The 22,751-nt window shown below is 41.0% G+C and overlaps 1 protein-coding gene across 2 annotated transcripts in view; it reads right to left on the reverse strand.

Moving 5' to 3' along the window:
• ENTPD1 (ectonucleoside triphosphate diphosphohydrolase 1) overlaps positions 1-22,751 on the reverse strand; it is a 94,622-nt gene that overhangs the window by 25,350 nt on the left and 46,521 nt on the right. For both annotated transcript variants that reach the window (XM_081074740.1, XM_081074741.1), the window contains exons 2-4: positions 13,808-13,935; positions 2,978-3,095; positions 1,435-1,585 (exon numbers count right to left, since the gene is read on the reverse strand). In XM_081074740.1, the coding sequence (XP_080930866.1) occupies positions 1,435-1,585; positions 2,978-3,095; positions 13,808-13,935 (397 nt within the window). The remainder of the gene's footprint in view (positions 1-1,434; positions 1,586-2,977; positions 3,096-13,807; positions 13,936-22,751) is intronic.

The following is a 22,751-nucleotide window of genomic DNA, read 5'->3' on the forward strand; positions in this document are numbered from 1 at the left end:
CCCGGCTCTACCATTACCAGATGTGTGACCTTGGATGAGTTACTTAACATTTATATGCCATAGCTTCCTTACTTGTTAACAATAGTTACTAATACCTCTTACTTCATCCAGTATTATGATGAAATTAAAGCACACTGATAAGAACATAGCACCGTGTTTTCCTGAAAATAAGACCTAGCCGGACAATCCGCTCTAATGTGTCTTTTGGAGCAAAAATTAATATAAGACCCGATCTTATTTTACTATAAGACTGAGTATAATATGATATAATATATAATTAATGTAATGTAATATAATATGATATAATATAATAATAGTATAATGCCAGGTATAATACAATATAAGACAGCATCTTATATTAATTTTTGCTCTAAAAGACGCATTAGAGCTGATTGTCCAGCTAGGTCTTATTTTCAAACCTAGCTGGGTATTTTCAGGGAAACACGGTAAGAAGTCAACAAATACAAGCTGTTGTTGTTATTATTATTATTATTATTATTATTTTACTATATGTACCCTGTGTTTTATCTACGCAGAACTATTTACAGTCTTCTGAACATGCCCCGGTCTTTCACACATTCCTGCCTTTGTACATCTATCAGAACACAGAGCTCCAGGAAGCCAGGGACTTTGTCCTCTTCACTGTATCCCCACCACTTAGAATAGTGCCTGACACATAGTTGCCAAATAAGCATAGGTTATGGAATGCATGATGTATGCTCTGCCTTCCCCTCTTCCCCCACCCTCCAGTTCATCCTTCATGATTCAGCTCACATGTCCCCCCTCCTCTGGTAAATCCTCCTGACCTCCTCCCATTCTGGGCAAGACAAAGTGTGCTCCTTCCTGTAGCAGTTCTGAGCATTCCCCTATTAAAAAATTGATCACCCTGTGTTGAAACTCTGATCTTGAGGGCTGAAATCACCTGCTTCCATATCCTGGGACAGAGTAGGCAGTCAATGCACAATGAATGAATGAATACATGAATGAATGCATGAACGAACAAACAAACAAATGAATAATGCACACAAGAACTAAGTAGTGACCAATAAAATGTGCTAGTTGTGATTATTTGTATCTTGTGACATCTGTGAGTCTCCTCTGGTCTTCCCCCTCCCAGATATTGAATGGCTAAATCTGTAGCCCCAAATCGCAGAATATGTAAGCTCATCCTTTCTCTCGCCCCCCATGAATTCCCCGTGGGGAGAAGGACAAGAGGGCTTTTTAAAACATACTTAAACTCCCAAAGTTACACTAAGAGTTTGGGAGTTTGACCCACTTACTGAGATTTTCTTTCTTAGGTGTAGACATAGGATATTTAGGATACTCGGAATTTGAGGTGTTAGGGAAGTGTGGCACTCTCTTCCATGACTTCAGAGGCTCCTGCACTGCCAAACCTAACTCCCAGCAGCTCTTGGTCCCTATGTGCTGCTATACCTGAGCAATCGCATGCCTGCCGTGGCTCCCAGGTAGACAGGTGTCTCTTGATGCTGGGACTTTGGAATCACTTGCCTGGCTTTTTCCATGCAGTCAGTCAGATAAGTGCCTATTTCATCTAATTTCTGAGCATATTTTGAGATTCCAGGACCTAAGAAAAGATGTAGAAGTAGATGACAATAGTTTTTAAAAGTATAGAATATACCTTGGTAATATTACAGCAAAATACTTATGTTTTTTGATAACATTCAAGAATACAATTTCTTGATGTGATATATATTAGTTTGCTGTGCTTAGATGGTAATCACTGAACCAACATAATAACATTGGTAGGACTTATTTTCAGACCTCAGGCTGGGTCTGTCTGCTGTTCAATAATTTTGCCACTGGATGGTGCAGTTTTCACATTCAATTGCATAACCTTCTTAACAGGTTCAGATTTTAATGAGAATCTTATAAAGATACTCTATACAGCTACCTTTTTATATTTCTTCCACAAAGGTGTAATTAACAACACTAATTCCTGGGAGATATAAAAGGAGAAAGATGACATTGAAAAACGAAAGTTAAAATAAGCACCAGGCACATTGGCTTTTACTGAAAAGACAGGAACTGCTACTAACCAGCTATGTGATGATGGCCAGTACCCTAAAATTTCTGAAGCAAGCTTTCTCATTTGCCAGAAGAAATAGGCATAGAATCCACATCTCCTCAGTGATTTTTCCACTCTGATATCCTGCCTCCCTAGTAAAACTGTTTTTCCAGTTTTAGAACAAAACTAATTTTTGCTATGGAAAAGATTAGAGCCAAGATTACTTAAACTTTTTGAAATTAACACTTAACAATTTCTTTTCACTTTAAGATAAACATCTACACTGTCAATGCTTTATAGTGAGGATTTGGTTTAAAGATAATTATCCAGATATGTTATCCATATCATTCATAGGTTTTTAAACAGCCTGGTTACTTAACTGTAATGAGAAAAAATTAGCTTAAACTTACAGCTGTTTTAATTCAAAAAGCCTGGTCTTCAAGAATGGGTGGGGCCCGGCATCTGTGCTTTAATAAACCCTCCCTGTGGTTCTGACCAATTCAAATTGGAGAATCACTGGATGAGACATGGGTTTGAAGTTGAATAGATCTCTGTTTGAACCTCAGTTCCATCACTTAATAGTTCAAGAAACCTTAAGCATGTGGCATAATGTCTCTCAACCTCAGTGCCCTCGTTTTTTAAGAAAAGGAACAATAATACCTCAAAGGGAGATCATGAAAATGAAATGGAACATTTTTTGTACTTAGGTTGCTGCATGGCACACAGAAGTGTCCTGTTGATGGGAGTTCCTATTACTCAATTATTTTTAAGTTTGCTTATGTTTCAAGGGCTTGATCATTTAAGGACTGATTTCAATATTATTTTTGTAATGATAAAATAACAATAGCATCTCCACTATGTCCTTCACTTGTGTTTTTTTTTTTAATGTGTTCCACTTGCCATATAACTCTCATATCCCACTGTCTCCCCTTCCCTTTTTCTTCATCTTACCTTGTACCTGGCACTCTTCTATCTGATTCACCACCCCTGTGTCATTCTCCTTTTCTGCTGGCCATTCATAGATGTACAAAGTTGTGTGAGAAGAGCCTGCATCCAGCACAATCCCATACTGAGGGCAAAACAAACCAAGAACTTAATCAACATTACATTGTTCTTTTCATTTCAGCTTGCAACAGAAAAAAATGACAAAGACAGGGCTTTCCAAAAACATGACAGAAAGTATTTTAGTTCAAGAGGAACGTGCAGGGCAGGGGTGGGGGTTGAGTATGGAGTTGCCCTGATCATGAGAGCTACCCAAACACTAGCACAGTGGCTCTCAATGTTGGTTACACATCAGAAATATTCAGGCCTTATGCAGGGTGGGGCCTGAGCATCAGTGTTTAGAAGCTTCTTAGGTGATTCTGAGCCAAAATGCAGACCATACGCTAAAGTGGTTGAGACAATATGGAGGGAATAGAAAGCCATTAGTTTAGTAGTTCCCAAATGTCTATCATCAAAATCATTAGAATCACCTGAAGAGCTTCAAAGGCTACTGATGCCTATGTCCCCCCCCCCCCCGCCCCAGACATGTAATTTAATTGGTCTGGGCTTTAGGAGACAAGGAAAACACTAAACTTGCTTTTTAACTATAAATTGTATTCCATAAGTTTTAAGAGATATGTACTTTAACTTCATGTTTTGGGCTCTTAAGAGTAAGGGGATCCCCTGGATAAGCCCAGTGCCCATTTGGCACCTTACATAATCTAGAATAATGTTGTTATGTCAACTATAAGTAAATATATTACATATATATTTATATATAGTCACGGGAGGTGGATTATAGCATGAGGAGATAGTCAATGGTATTATAACGATTAATATATCAGAGGGGTAGTAGCTTGGGGGAGGAGGGTTATCACTTTGTGAGGGGTGTAAATGTCTATTATATTGCATTGTACACCTGAAACTTAAAAAAAAAGTTAGGGGAGCTGAAAGGAAGAATACAGGAAGAAAGAATATGGAGGGGGAAAGGGAAAAAAGACAGCGTGAGTAAGAACTAGATGATCAGAAGAGAATGGAGAAGAACAAAGTCCCCACCTCACATTTCATGAGTACGAATGTACCAGGCAGGTGTGATATGAAGCATTTTATAAGAATTATCTGACTTAACCCTCAGAACAGTGCTGTAAGTTAGGTACTATTTTTATCCCCTCTGCATAGGTGAGAAACTAAAATACAAAGAGGTTATGTAATTTACTCAAGGGACACAGTTAATAGGTGACAGAGCTTGGATTTGAGTCAGAGTAAGACTCAAGACCTTATGTTCTTTACACAGAGAAATGTAGAAGCAAGGGTTAGGCAATAGTTTTCATATTCGTGTCCCCTTTAGGAGCTTTTAATGAAAGATAACTATAGCAAAGTATGTAAATCTTAGGTGTGCATCATAGCGAATTTTTGCCTCTGTATAAACCACCACCAGTGTCAAGATACAGAACATTTTCTGGTTCCCAGGAGGCTTCCGGTGCCCCTCTCAGTCAGTTTCCCCCCACAGGTAACTACCATTTTGACTTCTATCACCATGGATGAGTTTTGTCTGATTTTGACCTGAAATAAATGGGCTGACATAGTGTACCTCCTTTGTGGCTAACTTCTTTCACTCTACACTGTGTTTCTACGATGCATTCAAACTGTGTGTATTAGTAGTTCGTCCTTTCCGTTTCTGTAGAGTATTTCATTATATGCATATTCTGTATTTTTATCTACCCCACTGTTGATGCATATTTGGGTTATTCCCAGTTTGGGACTATTGGGAATATAGCTGCCAGGAACATTCTTGTACATTTCATTTTGTGGACAAGAGCTCTCATTTCTTTGGGAGTATTTACTCAGGAGTAGACTGGAAAATGCCCATTTTCATCAATTAATATTCATCTTTGGTTATATCCCTGAGCTTAATCAAAAAAATAAAAATACCATGATTGAATAACAATGTGCCATGGGCCTGTGAGAGGCACATGTACTTTTTATTTATCATCCCTATACTAGAGAGAAAAACGGAGGAAAGCAAACAGGGAGCAAAAGGAAGTGAAACAGAGGAAGCACTTCTAAAGTGTGAGCCAACAACTCTCATCACACTTTGCTGCTCATTTGTGCTGTGGCATACCCGGTGTGCTCTACCACTAGTAATGCTCAATTCAGCATTTGTTTTATATATATCCCCTCATATTGCCTTATCACATGCTAAAAACCTAAGGCCTTGCAGGGAGAAAGGAAGAAAAGAATGAGGATTCAACAGACCTCCCTGGAAGACTGGGAATAGCTAAAAGTAGAGTCTATTGAGGGGTCAAATTTTACTCCATTTCACCACAGACCAGGGGGTATCACTGCGGCATGAGAATCCTTGAGCTCCATAGAGTTCTCCGCCTTATTACTCACGGGGTGGGGCCGGGGGAGAGGAGATGCTAATTTTAGGTGGTGACCACTGTGAGCTGAGAGGGGTCTGACTGAGGTCTGGAGCCTCTGAATCCGTGAGAAACCTGGAGTGGAGAAAGAGGCTCAAGGGTTACACAGGAAAAAATTCTGTTGTTTCCTAGCAGGAACCCTGAAATCTTTCTGCCAGAAAATGTTCCAACCACAGCAGCATATGATAAAAGTTAGCGAGGCAGCAGCAACAAGCAGTCTTTATCTGGAATCAGGATGTTCTAGTCTGATTTTGTTGACATGAAAGGCACTCATCCAGTAGAACAAAGGAACCAGCATTGCTTCTATCAGGTGAGGTGGTTGAGAAATGAAAGCTTTTACTACCTTCCATTTGGCAAGTATTTGAGAAGAGGGTAGTAGGACTTTCACAGAGGAATTGAGGACATTTCACCTTGTGTATACAGCAGACTGGAATGCTAGCTGCCCTGTTGAATTGTGCCAAATGTTTTTGTCTTCTAAAATGGTTTGCAGAATAAAAAAACTGACATTGCTTGCTGCTTGAGGGACAGATAAAGCTGGATTGTCTGAAAATTTTCAGGTTGAGAATTTTAGGAGTTTGCCTCATTGTTACAAAACTGTCAGCATATTCACTCATTTTTCAAGCTGGCCCATTTTAGAGCTGGAAGTTCATTCCATCTAATCTTTTTATTTTGTAGATGAGAAACTGTGTCCAGAACTATTCAAGGACTTGCCTGATATATACAGGTAGTTAATACCTTAGGAGAGCCATCTAGAACCCAAGTAGCCACCATCTTTCGTTCTCTTCACCACACCAGCATTTTCCAATGCATGCCCAAGAGAGCACTAAGCCTGCACGGATCTGCGCAAATAAACCTTCCCAGAAGTTTGGGGAATGCTGTGTGCTCTCTCCCCTTTCTGTACTCACGAAACCTGAGAGGTAGTGAATGATTCAGGGAAGTCTGACAGAAGGGAAACTCACTTAACCTTGTTTGAGCCGGTATCCCCCAGTCTCAGTGACTACAGAATTCTGGTTTACATAAAATATCCTGCAGAAATGCTTTGAGAAATGCTGTGCCTTGCCAAGCTGTCACCTTATCAAATGTTTCTCTGTAGCTCATATACAAAACATTTCTAAAAGCCCCCATGAGCACGTCCTTCCCATTAAAGAAAAAGATGTGCGTGGTGAGGAAGAGAGTTGAAGTTTCCTTAATATCATTATTTCAATATTACTTTCTATTTTAAGAGTACTAAAAGTTTCTTAAATAGTATCTTGAAAATGAAAGGAAAAGGAATTAAGACATTTAAGATTCCACCACCTGGACCTCATTGTTATTTATATTTATTTCTTTCTTTGTAGGCTTTTAAAAATGTGTGGTGACTTTTATAGAGTTGTAATCTTACTACGCTGACAACTTAGTCCTAAGGTAGTTTCTGATCAGGCACATAATTTTATCATAACTGATCTTCACGAGCTATGTTGAGTGAACAGAAGCAGTGGTCTGGGGGAAATAGTGTGACAGTGATGTTGCGTGGTTCACGCAATGTAGGGGCCTTGGTGAAGACCTAGAGACGCGTGTGGCAACAGACCCTGAGCTCACAGGGACTGGAGGCCATGTGGAGGTTGGGGAGATCCCTCCTTCGGATGGAAATAATTCTACCTGCATAAATGTCATAGGCCCAGGCTTCTGGATAAGTCTCCCTAGATGCGGAAAGAAAGAGAAAACTGGAGCATCAGTTGACCTACTTCTATTCCTGGCTCTGCAGAAGTGGGGTGTTTAACCCCGTCCTCGGAGTCTGCTCATTCAGAAAATACCCACCCTCACACTGGCCTGCTCTCAGTTCCTCGTGGGCCACGCAGCTTTCCTTTGAGAGCCCTTGCCCAGAAAGCCCTTCACCTGAAATCCCAGCCTTCTCTGACTTTCTCAGGTTAGATTCTACTCTCCTAATCCATGTCTCAAAGTGCCTGTGGTTTTCCTCTAAAGGCAGAATTTACCACAATATGTAATTACATACTTACGTGACTATTTGATTAATGTCTATCTTCCCTGTCAGACTGGAAGTGACATTAGGGCAGGTTTGTTTTGCTTACTATGGTATATGCAGCATCCACAATTGTACATTCTACTCTATCTTAGGTACAAAGAAGGAATTGAACAGACAATTGTTGAATCAAATGAATGAATGAAGGTGGTTAGAAGTAAACGGCTTTTAAACTTCTTCTAGTCCTAAAAGAGGTCAATATTCACAGCCTAATGTAAAGTAGTGCCATTAGGGTTGAGTTCCTCCACCACCACCACCGCCGCCCCAAAACAACCCCATAAGCCAGGTAACATGGACAACAGTATGATAATTAACGTCTCTTGGTCCCTTCAGACATATTGGTCCTTCAGACTCTTTCTTAGAAGTTCCTGTAGCTTTAATTGTCACTTCAGCAACCTCACCGGTCTGTCTCAGTGAGTCTTTCTGAATAAACAAAGCTTATGCTTCTGAATGTGACTCTAGCACTCTATAAACAAATCAGGTCTCCATTAGCTACAGCCATGCTGGCAGGGCCTATAAACAATTAGAGACCATTTTCTTCCTTTTTTCTTTAATTGGAGTTACTAGACCTTCAATACAAACCACAGTTTTGTTGTTTGTTTTTATCTTTTTAATTGTAGTAAAATACACAGAACATAAAATTTACCATTTTTAATTGACCATTTTAAGCGTATCAAGTGCATTCACATTGTGAAACCATCACTAGCGTCCATCTCCAGGTGCTGTTCTTTAAATGAGATGTTAAAATCCAGTGGAGCAAAAATAATATAGATATTTTCCAGGGATATTTGAGGTTGAAAATTGGAGCAAATCCTTCCAAATTTTCCATAAAAGGATAAAAGTCACAAATGCTTATCTAACCAAGAACAGTACTTTAGTTCCTTGTGAAAAAAGCAGATGCATGGGGACAGGCCACGACCCTTTAGCAGCAGCTGGAAATTCCGAGAGCACCAGCTCAGTGACCATAACATACTAACAGGTAAAACTCATCCGCCTCAAAGCAGTATTGACAGCTGGTCTCCACTGAGGCCTTCCGATGCTTTGTGCACTCTGACAAGTGAGTCGCTGGTACTCTTCCACTTAATCCTCTCACAACCATCCTCAAAATAGGTACAATCTCTGTTTTACACAAGGAAACTGAGGTATAGAGAGAGGAATTTACTTGCCCAAAGTCTCATAGCTAAAAAGTAGCAGATCTGGGATTGAAATCCAAGCCATCTGGTCCCTGAGCTGGCATTCCACAGAAATGGGAAGCTTTTCATGAAGGCATGTGGCTTGGTATTGGGTCAGTCTGGTGCCTTTGAGAGAACCCTGTGGGGCTGTGTGCGTGCCAGAATATGGAATGCTCGTGCTAACAGGAATATCTGACAACTCTCTAACTGTTCCATGATGAGCAGGCAATTAAGGAAGTGGTGAACCAAGCAGGCCTCAAAGCTACCTCCCCACCCAGATTCACCAGGACAAAGGCACTTTCTCAGGGGACACTTCCGTGCAGTTAATGCTTCTTCATTAAAGCCTACGTTTTTTTCTAAGTGGTCATTGCATATTTCCAGGGCAGTGGTTCCCAGACTTTCATGGCATGAGAATGCCCCAGGATGCCTGTTAAGTGTCGATTCCCAGGCCCTGCAACCTGGAGGTAGGAACTGAGTAGGTAGACTCTGGGAATGAGACCGGGGAACCAGGATCTTTAGGGGACCTTCCACACTGACAAACCTTGCTATCGGGTTGGTCCTTCACAAGCTGTTCACATTGAAGGGGGAGCAGTTTTACCTGTTTAAGAGGTTCACTCTATTCATTGAGTCAGCAAACTTCTATGAGGTAACCACCCAAGTCAGATACTGTGCTGGCTATAATTTAACATTCATTTGTGATTATTTGATTAAAGATTATCTCTTCCACTAGATTATAAGCGCCACGAGGGGCAGGACTTTGCCAGTCTCTCACATTGCTATATCCCCAGGGCTTAAAATAGAGTACAGGGTCAATGACAATTTGTTAAATGAATGCATTGAGGGAATGAATAATAAAAGAAATGAAAGACAAATGAAACCCAGTCCCTATCCTGACATGCTTACAATGTAGGTAGTTGGGGAGAAAACACATCAGTACAATAAAGAGTTCTTGTGTTTTGTCCGATGTGGCCCAGGCATAAGGCCACCACCTCCCCAGCAAGGCTGAACCCAAACTGGGCTAGACAACAAGGTGTTAAAACTGGATCATCAGGACAGGAGCCAGACCTCAGCAGGGTTAGACAAGGACAGGTCAGCTGGGAACAAACAGAGATACAAACAAGTGGCAATTTGTCATCAGGCAGACAGGCTGCAAAGATGATAACACATGAATTACCCATCACTCTGTGTCCACAGTGGTCTATGCCTTCTGCTTCACCCTTCACATTTACTTTTTCCCCACTTAATTCTTACATAAAAGTAATCTGTGAGATATCAATTACTGGCTCCATCTTATAATTGTAGAAACTGAGCCTCAAAGAGGTTAAGTCCTGTAACCATAAGAGCAGAGCTGGGGTTTAATCCCAGGCGGTGTGAGTCCATGGTCCCGTGCTGTGTCTGGGCAGGCAGAATAATTTTCCCCGCAAGTGGACAGGAGTGAAGAATCGGAGGAAGTGGGTCAAGAGACAGCTGAAAGACTTTCCATTTATGAAGTTTCACCAGGATAGGCTATAGCCACCACCCTCTTTAAACAGAAGCATGCAGAGGTTGTTCTCAGCATTACTTTCCCAAGGTGCTCCACCTCGATCCTAAAAGGTCCGCTAAGGAATCTGGTCAGCCTGAGTGTCGCTCACATTTCCCCTCCCCACATAGACGATGCCTTAACTCCAGCCTCATCACCTTGTCTAGACCATGGCAGGTGCCTGCTACCGGGTCCCTCCTCCTGTGATCTGCTCTCTGGCCAAGAGGAATCTTGGGAACACAAGTCTGGGCATCACCTCCCTGTCTGAAACCTTCAAAGTAGTGGTTTGCAATCATGACTACTCATTAGAATGGTCTGGGAAGCTTTTAAAACACCAGTGCCTGGCTTCCCCAGAGATGCTGATTTAATTGACCTGGGGTAAGGCCCAGACATGAGTATTTTTTAAAAGCTCCCTAAGTGCTTCTAATATGGAACCAATCTTGCAGTTTAATGAATGATATGCTCACTCTTGAGCCAGGCATACTAAGCTCAGCCTTGAGTCTCCTCTCCCACCATTCCTTCCTGCCCCCATATTCAATATTGCAGCCATACTGCACTGCTAATGATTCCCCAGGGATTGCTTGCTATTTCAAGCTGCCACTCTTCAACAATGATATGGCCTTTGTCCTACCTTCTGGCAAACTCCTCAGTGTTCCTTATTCCTTGGCCCCAAGGTCACCTCCTCCGTGATATCTTCACATGACCAGGGGCAATTGGTGGCTCCTTCCTCTGGTCTTCCAAAGTACTGTGTTTCTATCTCTGTATTAACATGTCTCTACTGTATTGACACTATTTGTACAAATGACTCTCTCCCTCCAAAAAAGCAATAGGAGCAGTGATGCTTCAGATACCTCTTGTGGCCACCTCACATCTTCTTGGCCAACTTTTTACTTCAGCCCCAGCTAGGTATGCTTTCTCATTGCTCTATTTCCACCCAAAGTCTTCTCTCCTGCTGCCTAGTAAGTAACCTATGGTACCCACATAGCTCCTCTGATAATGTGCAAACCCAGAAGTGCCAGGGAGTTAATACCCTATGGGGCAACTCTTAACCAACAGGGGATAAGAACTAAGGGATAAATCCCCAGGGCACACGATTCTGAAATGCTTTCTCCACAGCTCTTCAGAGGGTCCCAGTTGGAAGAAGCCTCAGGTGCCCAGTGTGGTGATCTGCTCATAACACCCTTTTTGGGTGGCTTTCCCTCTTTCCCTGTTTCTTTGGGATCACTTCCCAATATAAACATCCTGTATTCAATTCCTATTATTAGGATGCGTTGTTTGGAAAAACTAAGGCAAATAGAAATAACATTAATCTTTGGGTCAGAAAACTGCATTCTAATCCTAGCCCCACCTCCACCGTGGGCAAGGGAGCCTCAATGACCCTCGTTTTGTTATGTAGAAAATGAGGATAATCTTTCATTCTTCACAGCACTGCTGGGAAGAAGAAATTGAACTGTGTGTAGAAAGGATTCATAAACTGCAAAGCACTCTCTAAAGCAATTTATCACCATGCTTTAGGAGGAAGTTTTTTACTATTCAACCTCTAATATGATGGAATTCGTCAGTCCTTGGTTCTTGCTTTCTTCTTTTCTCACTTTTTACCTCCTTCCTACGATCTCATCCATTTCAAAGGCTTCAAAACATTCCATGACATCAGAGCGGGCTGTCCAATTAGGCAGCCACTAGCCATCTGAGGCTACTGGGCACTTGAAATGTAACTCGTCTGAATTGAGATGTGCTTTAAGTGAAAAATTCTGGGATTTAAGTTAGTTTACAAAATGTATTAATAAAATATCTGCAGCAGTGGAAATGCTCTGTGTCTGTATTGTCCAGGTTACCAGCTACCAGCCACATAAGGCTTGAATACTTCAAATGCAGGGAGTACAAATGAAGAAAAACATTCTTTATTTGATTTCATTTTAATTAACTTGAGAGAACTGCATGTGGCTATTGACTATCAAATTGGACAGCGTATATAACTTAAAGCCATCATCAAAGACTAGTTCCTAAAATATTTTTGCTCTCACTATATGCCAGGAATCTTAGTAAAATTAGTGCAGACCCTCAACAAATGGCTAGTTTGCATATATAAAATGATCTTTGTGCAAACAAACCAGTGAGATTGTTATAAAGGTTCACTTCAGATGCCAGTGTCTACTCTTCACATACTCATACATTTTATGTAAAAATGCCGAAGACCTTGTTCCACTTGGCCAGGTCAACACAACAACATGAATCACAACAGACTTTAAGAGGACCACTGCACATGAAGGTCATTCATGACAAGGACTCTTTGGGAACATAGAACTCAAGTCTGTCATGGATTTTGCCTCCTAGGCAGCCCCCCTCTACAATGAAGCAATAATGAACATGTAAAAAGTTCAAATCAAGAAGGCAGTCGTGTACATTTGCAACTGGTAAACAAATAGCAGAGCTGAGATGTCACAAGGCTTCAAGTCTGAGTGAAGTTTTGCCAAGAAAGCCGACATCACTCAACATTAAAAGGCAAGAAACCACTGACAATGAGATAATATCAGCCTTCCGTGCTGACAAAGGGGCTGCTGTGCACAGCCCCAGTGAACTGAATTTGTGTGGTAAACAGATGTTAATGTAACATCCAGCCCTCTGTATACAGCGAGTGATGTGGGCGGGTGGCAAAAGTTTCAGCAGCCTGGCATCTGTATCCATATTTCCAGGCGCACAGTTAATATCTTCAAATATACTTCTTCACATGTGTTCCATGGTCAAGTTAACTTCTGGATACATATGTGTCATTAGCATACTGGTATATTCTGGGCCCTTGTAAATTTATTTATTGTAATTTCAATGAAACTTTAAAATGGTGTATTTACAATTTAAATTTACCATATGCTTTCTAATTAAAGGATTAAATAAAATAATGACCATATTACAAGGTACTTGTGAGATAGTCATGTCTTTGAAATTTTATTTTGATGAATTTGAAAGGAAGCAGAAATAAATCATAGCAGAGCTAATAAACCTAATTATTTTTAGTGATATTAACTAGCTCTTCAAATGTGGAACACAAGAAATCTGTCCATCCATGAATTCATTTCAAGTTACTATATCTGATATATGTATGTGTTCTCTGGGGTTTTTAAAAATAGATTTTGCTGCGTTCTTTAATATTTTGAAGATGAGCAACAAGTCTTCTTCACAATCTTTGACTTCCAATGTGCTTTATACAGCACTGTCTGATAAATTTTGTTATTTTGGTGATAGTGATAATGATGGAATAAGAAGAACAAAGAGTACAGTGTTGTGACACATCCACAATGAAACAATCAGTAAGAAGTAGAGATAGCACCAAATAGTAGAATACAGCGCGGTATAACACAGATCTGAATGTGGTGAATAAAGTCTTTCTTTCTGTTATTTATTTAATTTGCTGAACAATCATAAAGACAATTATCTTCCTACCATTAATTGATTCAAGGCATTTCCTCTTCCAGAAGGAGCATCAGCTTCCGTTTTACTCCCCTAATACAATGGATATTTACTTTCCCCTGGGCTGTCAGAACCTCAACTCGTCTATACTCTGATTTACTATAACCCTTCTTTCCACCCTGCTCAGGCCCCCTCATAAGCGAGCGCATACACACACACACACACACACACACACACACACACACACACACACACACGACTTACCTTAACATTTTCTGGCAATGGTTTGTTCTGGGTCAGCCCTACAGCTATCAGAGCAATCACAGCTATGACAGAGGAAAAGCCAAGGATGATCAGTATATTTCTGGAACAAAATCTCTTCAGTTTAGAATCTAAAATCAAAAGCAGAAGAGAAAATAATCAACAACAAGAAATCAACAAACATTGATTTTTCTCCCCTTTCTGTACAATCTATTGCTTGCTATCTGGAAACATCAAAGATAAATTAAAAAGTTAATCATTACCTATGAGGCACTTGCAAAGTAATCGGGACATAACTCAAGAACAAAAGGAGGTCTGTACTGTGATGAGGGCCAAGACTGAGTTAGTGGCTGTCATAAGGAAAGTGGGCAGAATTAGATCAGTGATCAGAAATGGAATGAGGACAGGGAAGAATCCCAAACTGGCTGGTTGTTTGATATTAATAGGTCATGTAGGTCTATCAAGGTACAAGTAACAAGTAACAAAAATCAAGGATAGCCCTCCTCTTTTTTAAAATCTACCTCAAAATGTTTAAGATGTGAAAAGGTATTCAAAATATATCATCAAACATCAAAATTCCACAACTCTGACATTTCCTGGCTTGATGGACCCCTTGCTTTTCAACCACACTTATATGTTAATTAGTAATAGTGTGGAGGCTGTGGAGTTTTTAATATTTCATCATTCTCATTATCTCAACTATTTTGTTCTTAGTCTCACCTTTTATGGGACATAAAAAAGCTCCAGGAGAATTATATAAAAGGCAAAAGTTACTTTGATCATAATAAACAGAGCATATAGCTGCAGGTGAACAGGAAATGGAATGGTTGCCCCATTCTCTCTATTCTGATAACTCTCTTCTTCTCTCAACTTCCCAAACTATCCGCAAACTTTTTTCTTAGGCTTTGGGGAAGAAGGATAGGATAAAGTATAAGGTGTGATCAAATAATACGGTGAATGCTGCTGCCAAGTGCCTTCCTGGTGATGTTAATTGCTTTTTGACCTTGATGGAACTGTGTGAGCTTAGTTTGTACCCAGGAACACTACAGTGAACTCTGAATATTATAAGGGCTTGTTAGAGTCTTTAAGAAATGATAGAAAATGGCCTAAGAAACGGGCAAACGATTTCATTATCATGACAACGCTCCATGTCACACATTGCTTCTGGTACAGCAATTTCTGTCAAATAAAAACATTACAGTGTGTCCTCATCCACCTTATTCACCGGGATCTGGTACTGTGCAACTTCTGGCTTTTCCCCAAAGTCAAAATGACCATGAAAGGTAAATGTTTTGAATCGATTCAGGACATTTGGACAGCCATGGCAGCACAACTAAAGACAATCATGAAAGAGGACTTTCAGAACTGCTTCAGAAAGTGGCAAGAATGATGGGATAAGTGTGTTCGAATCGAGGGGGGTATTTTCAGAGGTACAAACGGCAATGTGTCTTTTACTGTAATACATTTTTTAAATTTAAGCATTCACCATATTTTTTTTTATCACACCTTGTAATAAAGGTGCATGTGGAAATGAGATGGGTTATCCAAAAGAGATTGCCCTTCTCTACAGACAGGGCATGGGATTAAAACAGCTGAAGAAGGAGCCTGAGCCTCCTCTCCTCGTGCCATCTTGGGCAGCAGCAGTAGCAGCTGTGCACTAAAATGGGAGCGCCTCCTCAAGCTCCCAAGCAGAAGCTGGGACTTAATCCCAAGGACTGTTGCTGTAGGGGTCTCCAGTCTGCACCGACCTCTAGAATCTTGAACTGGTCTTTACCCATCAGATCAAACAATATAAAACCATTATCTACTGCTTCCAAACAAAGGAACAGTAGATAAAGTATACAGCGCTTCCTGCCTTTTCCATTCCCCCCAAAATCTCAATTTTGTTCAGATGCCTGCCACTCCTGCAAGCAACCCACATGCCTCATGGGAAAGGGACACACCCTCAACCTCAGGGACATGCCTGATTGTTCTATATAATCTCATTCCCTCACCAGTGAATGGTTATGTACCCCCAGAATGGCTCATGAGACCCTGGAGGAAGTCTGCTGGGGCAAGTCTAGGAAAAGAAAGGAGGCATTCTCTCTTCCTCAGACTTGTCTGGATGGAATGACATCGAATGATGGCAGAGCTGAGAATGAGAGAATTTGAGTCCTTAATGGCATTTTGAGCTTCTAAAACAACAAACCTTGATCCAATCCCCCCATAAAACTTACGCTTTAACCCAGTCAGAGTCAGGATTTTAATACCTTGAAAACATACTATTACAACTAGTATGGCAGATGTGTTCTGTTTGATGCCAGGGCTCTGGAATCTGGAAAAGAGCCCCCTAAATACTGCCCCTTAGGTACTGCCTACCTCAGTTCCCAAAGTTGTGATATTGACAAGCACAGCTCATAACAAGCACGTGCTTTGGTTGAAGAATTACGAATATACTACCCAAGGGCAGCACACTGCAGCAGTGTTTCTACTGTGATGGAATTTCAAAATGCTTTACTCCCTCAAACTCTCTACTTGTTTAGTTCTTTTGTTTCCATAAGTATGACAACTTTACTGTCTCATTTTCCTCCCACATCTATCCAGGCACTACTCTTAGCATCCAGTGAAGAGGACAGACAAGATTCCTGCTCTTTGGAGTTCACAATCCAGTGGGGGAGACAGATAAACCAGGAATAAGTAGTACATAAATTAATGACTTCATGTCATGATAAGTGCGAAGAAGAAATTAAAACCAAGGAATGTGGTACAGTGACGTGTAGCAGAGTTGGGCTAGAGGGATTCAACTGAGGGTCAGGAAAGCCTCTTTGAGAAAGTGACATTGGATGATAAGAAAACACCACCTATGAGAAGGAGTAAGAACATTCCAGGAAAAGGAACGGCCACTGCAAATGTCCTGAGGTGGGAAACAGCTGGGTGTGACTGTTTCTTTCTTTTCCTAATAAGAATATTTACTAATTCATTGTTATCCCTGAACAATTGAAAGTATATTTTTTGCCCATTTGCCCAGCTTGTGTGATGATATCCAAATTATTACAATATATTCAAGCCTTTCATTATATTCTTCTTATTAAAGAAATGTTAAAAGAAAGAACTTAGATCAGAGAATAAGTTTAGGAATTTTTTCATACACAATTTTCAGAAGTTTTATTAAAAAAAACAATGGCTAAGTTTGTTTTTCTTGTAACCAATACATTACCCAGGAAGGAATAATTAAAATACTATATTTTTCATGGACGATGGCAGGTAGTTTTCAAAAAGCCCTTATCACATGCAGGAAGCCAGACTCTTCTTAGGAAGTGGTTTCTAGCCCTGGAGGTCCAAGAGGACTTACTCAGGATGTGTTCATAAAAAGGGAAGCACTTAAGTTACTGCCCCCTCTTCTTGGGCCCTCAGAGCTAATCTTTTAGCCTTGACTGCTGCAGTCAACTTCTATAATGGAAAATTCACGACTAGCTTCCCTCTGAAAAGCCCTTCATTTGCCTGGTGGATCGCAGAAATGTGGTTTCTATCATACAATGGGAAAACAATTTCAAGAAATAGTTTCACCAAAAATATCTAATGGCAAAGTATTGTGTTTTCCTTTCAATTGTCTCATTATACTGGAGAATTCAAGACTACCACTTCTCTCCCATTTTTTTCCTTTCATGTGACAAGTGAGAAGGATTTTCTGTTTAAGGTGAGAGAGCCAGGTAGAACCTTCAACTCTTCATTTGACAGAGACACAAAACTGAAGGAAACCCAAACTTTGAGAAAACACAGACTGATTGCAAGCCAATTAGCTGTGTCAGAGGCAAAAAAGATTTTTTTTATTATTCTTACAGAAACAGCCATCATGACATCCTATTAAAGTGAAGTTAGCATCCTATTAAAGTGAAGATCAAAATTATTTAATTTGATCCTTAGTCAAAATTCTACTGTACAGAGAAATCCCAGCATCTCAACTTCATGATACCAAAGATGTAATATCTTAAAATTTTACTCCATTAATAAAAAGATTTGGGGTGTTGGCAGATGTGGTGGTTTTCAGGCAAAAACAAAAGTTTTGCTCTGCAGATCCAGTGTGACTCACTAGATTCAAATTGTTTCCAATTTCTGATGGGTCACATCCGGACTATGCTTGGCTTGTCATATAGAGAACAAAACAGCAAACATGGATAAGCAATGGCGAATAAACAGTGTAGTGCTGTGGTCCTTCCTGTGTTTACACAGCCCAGTGATACAACAATCACTGAAGCTCAGGGGACTGGTGCTAATCTGGTCTTGCCATTCTCCCAACTCCCAGAGTCAAAGCCTCCTCGCCATCTCTGCCATCTCCCTTCCATCAGGGAGTTCTTGGTGACACATATTTAAATTGTTCTCACACTCAGGGGCTTTCAGAGTTGCCTCCTTCTCAGTTGCTTCATTCCAGGTGCCTGAGACCCACCCTCTTCTATGGTGATATCCACCCCCGTTCCAGTCACCCCCCCCCCACCTCTTCTACATCAGCCCTTTCTTGTATCTCCCACAGTTTCTAATTCCCTTCCCTATCCATCCTTCACGTGGCTGCAGAAATCTTCCATAATTGACGTTCCCAGAGCTCTTCCTGATCAGGAATGTAAGGTAGCTTCCTACTGCCAGATGAAAGCCACACTGGTCTCTCTGGACTTCCTAGCCCTTCAGAAATTTAAGCTTTTCCCACCTGAGATGGTAAAATTGATGAGTCAAGGGAATAAAGAAAAAGCATGCATACCTCTAGGGCAAGAGCACTGAAGGCCACCAGAACTGCATGTGCCCTGAGGTGGGACACTGCCTGGCCAGGAAGCCAGTGTGGCTGGAAGAGTGACGAGGGGAAGAAGAGGAAGAGATGGTCAGTGGTATAACTGGTTGCCTTGCTTGTAGGGCCTTGCAGGTTCTGATGAGAGCTTCCCCTTACTCTTTTAAGTGATCTGACTTATTTCTAGTCATTTGTGTAATCTACAAGTTTACTGCAAAATAGGAGTAAACAAGGAACCATCAGAGTCTTTGAAGTCCCTGGAGATGGAGGGTGTGGCCTTTTAGACAGCACACCCCTGCCTCTCGTGATGAAGTACTGAGCTACCCCAATGAGGTCAGGTCATAGGACAGCCAGGTCTGGAGAGAGCCTGCCCCTGCTGGAGTGGAGCTTGTGCCAAACCAGGGCTGGGAAGAGGCCTCAAGGAGGAGGAAACACCATCGCATGGGAGGACTTCTCTACACCTTTTGGTCTTCTTGGTAGCTCAGGACTAGAGAATCTGATCAAGAAAGTATCATCGTGAGAAGTTGCCAAGCCAAGAGTCACCAGGATCCATCAGCAGAAAGGCAAACTCCACAGACTTCTGAGGGGTGGTGGCTCAAGCGAAATCAGTCAAGCCTCCATTTCCTCATGTGCGAAATGGGCGTCCTAATAGTACCTACTTCATAGAGTTGCTAGGTAAGATTAATGACACTAACAGCCTATACTTGGAATCCTTTCTGTATTCTAGATTCTGTTCTTAGCACTTTAAATATAGCAACTAATTTAACCCTCATCACAATCCCATGAGGTAAATGAACTATTATCATCTACAGCAGTTTCCTAGGGCTTCCACAATATATAACCACAAACCTGGTGACTTAAAACAACAGAAATTTATTCTCTCATAATTCTGGAGGCCAGAAGTCCAGAATCAAGGTGTCAATAGGGCCAAAGGCTCTGGAGAAGGTTCTTTTCTTGCCTTTTCCAGCTTCTGGTGGCTCCTGGAATTCCTTGGTTTGCGTCACTTCTGTATCTGCCTCTGTCTGCCCAGAGCTTTCCCCTCTCCTTTGACTTATCAGGACCCCAGTCATTAGATTTAAGGCCCACTTTAAATCCAGAATGATCTCATCTCATGATCTTCAATTACATTTGCAAAGACGCTACTTCCAAATAAGGTCACAATCACGGGTACCATTATCATCATTATTGTCATACAACAGATGAGAGAACTGAGTCACAGAGAGGTTAAGTAAGTTGCCCAACATTACAATGATGTAAATGTTGGGACCAAGAATTAAACACAGGCATTCTGGGTCCAGAGGCTAGGCTTTTTGCCTCCGCCCTACCGTATCCCATACGACTGAGGTTTGGTACAGTGCCTGGCACATGTAGCAGTGCTGTATGTGGGAGCCAATCTCATCATCCAGAAATGAAAAGTGACTGGCATTGATGATTTGGCTAGGTGGATTCTCTGGACTGTTGTCACTGATGACACCAGACAATCTTGTACCTTTTAAAATGCAGAGTCTTTGGTCCCTAATAGTCAGAAGCTTACAGACAAGTGGCAGAGAGGCTTAGACTAATTCTCAGGGAGGTTAAGGGACTTGCTCAAAGTCATAACTTGCAAACAGCAGAGCAAGGATTTGACCCAAGTCTCTCAACTCCACTTCACTGCCTCAACCATGGCGATGATGTATAGAAATTACTGTTTCATTCCTTCTAAGTTGACCCAATACAAAATAACTCACCCAAAGTTCTATTCAAAGGGAAAGATCTTATTCCATTTCACACACCCCATGATTTCTCAATTAATAAATCCAGAGTCAAGTTTGAGAATAAAACAATTTAATTTGGTGGGTTTTTCTTTTCCTGCCTGCTTTTAAATCAAGGAAGTCAGTACACTGTCAATAAATACACAAATGCGAAAAATGAACTTCAAGTCCTCAGTGATGACCAGTTAAAGGGCAAAAGGCAAAGGAAAGGGAGGGAAAACAAGATGGACACAGGCAAGACAGTCAGGAAATAAGAGGGGAAGAGAGAGGTGTGTTGGGGGGAATGATAAGAGAGGTAGAGAGACAAGTAATTGAGTAAAATAACCCATCTCATGTTCCACTGATCTCTTGAACTACAGACATCAAAGGAAGTTATTTGCTTTTATTTATGATATTTTATTTCTACTCTTTGAAATGTTAATTAGCTGGTTCTTCTCAGAATTCACAGATCTTTAGTGAGAAAAGGGGTGCCTTTATCTTAAACTAGCCTGGCTGATCGTGGGTGGACTCCACAGAGGCCCAGCTTTGGGTAGGACACCCAGGCAGTAGAATCGGGGGTGGGTGTGCAGAGCAAGCTCTTCCTGCAAATCAGATTCTGCCAATTCCACACTCCCTACTTCACATTTCTTCTTGCTGTGAGCTGTGCTCTTCTCAAATTAGCAGCAAGTATCTGACTTTGCACTTGGTGTGCTTGCCTCTAAAAATGTTAATGACTGCAAAAATCAAATGCCAAAAGAGGCTCTGCTCTGTAGGTAGGAAATAAGGAAAACAAAAGAGTCCTCTTCCCTCACTCTCATCATTTCTTCCCATTGTACCATCTACCTCCTCATGCACACCCCTCTGGCCTCTCCTAAATTTTTTTCCCCTTAGTTACATGGAGCACAATAGGTCTTTGTGGTCATTGTGGAATCCCATATTCAAGTATAGGGTTGGCAAGAAGAAGGGTTGTTTCCATCAAAGTGATATCACTGAGACTGCAGACAGGAATTCCCTGTGTCCCAGCCAACAGCGTAACAATCTCGTGTATTGATGGTCTCTTCAATAAGCACATTGCTTCCACTAAATGAATCCTCTACCACATCTGAAATTGAAGAATTGTGCCCTGGGGACTCTACACTTTCTCAAAGCAGCTACATTTTCCAACAAGCCTTGGTTATTTGTAACCAGTGAGAAAGATTGAGAAAATCTGTACTGGTCACATATTATTAGTGTGGGGGTGGAGTGAACTGACTCACCCAGGTCACCTAGCCTTATAGTCTCCTATCTTCTGCAGCTTACATTCATAAGTTCTCTCATTTCTACCTCCTCATCTTTGTATTCATGAGGGAGAAAAGTCAGAAACAACATAAAAATATTTCTATAGCAAAATATGCCATAAACAAAGTAAAAAATAACAAACTGGGGAAAATGTCTTCAACAACCATGAAATAGTTGGTTTTCTTAATATAGAAAGTCACTAAAAATTATTAAGAAAATGATCAATCCACCTAATAGAAAAATGGGGAAAGAACAGGCAATTCAAAAAAGAAACATACTCTCAACATATTAAATGTATTCTAATTACCCTTAATTAAAGAATTTAAAATGAAAAAATGAGATACCTTTTAGCACTTTTCAGAATATCAATTTTTTAAAGTTGAGAAATATGTAATATTACACATTTGCTAGCATGGCCAAAATAAAAATACTGACAAAGCCAAATGTTGACAAGGAAACTGGAAGTCTTGTACATTGCTGCCAGGAATATAAAATGGCACAGACACTTTTGAAAGAGTTTGGCAGTTTCTCATGAAGTTAAACATACTTACCCTATGACCAAAAAAATCCCACTCTTAGATGTTTACCCAAGAAGAGTAAAGACATATGTCTATACAAAGACCTATACCTAAATAGTTCTAATGGCTTTATTCATCATGAAAACCCAACACAACAATCTAAGAGTTCCCTTGATTTTCAAAATATTTTTATTAAAATACAGCTAACAGGGGCAGGCCCAGTGGCTCAGGCAGTTGGAGCTCCTTGCTCCTAATGCCGAAGGCTGCCAGTTCGATTCCCACATGGGCCAGTGGGCTCTCAACCACAAGGTTGCTCATTCGACTCCTCGGGTCCCACAGGCTTCGCCCACTGCAACTAAGATTGAACATGGCACCTTGAGCTGACTGGCCACTGAACTCCGGGATGGCTCAGTTGGCTGGAGCGCATCTTCTCATCTTCTCAATCACAAGGTTACCGGTTCAATACCTCGACTCCCGCAAGGGATGGTGGGCAGCGCCCCCTGCAACTAACAACAGCAACTGGACCTGGAGCTGATCTGCGCCCTCCGCGGCTAGGACTGGAAGGACGACTTGACTTGGGAAAAAAAAACACTCTGGAAGTACACACTGTTCCCCAGTGGAGTCCTGTTCCCCTTCCCCAATAAAAATCTTTAAAAAATAAAAATAAA

This window comes from Rhinolophus hipposideros, assembly GCF_964194185.1.
Source record: "Rhinolophus hipposideros genome assembly, chromosome: 15".
NCBI lineage: Eukaryota > Metazoa > Chordata > Mammalia > Chiroptera > Rhinolophidae > Rhinolophus > Rhinolophus hipposideros.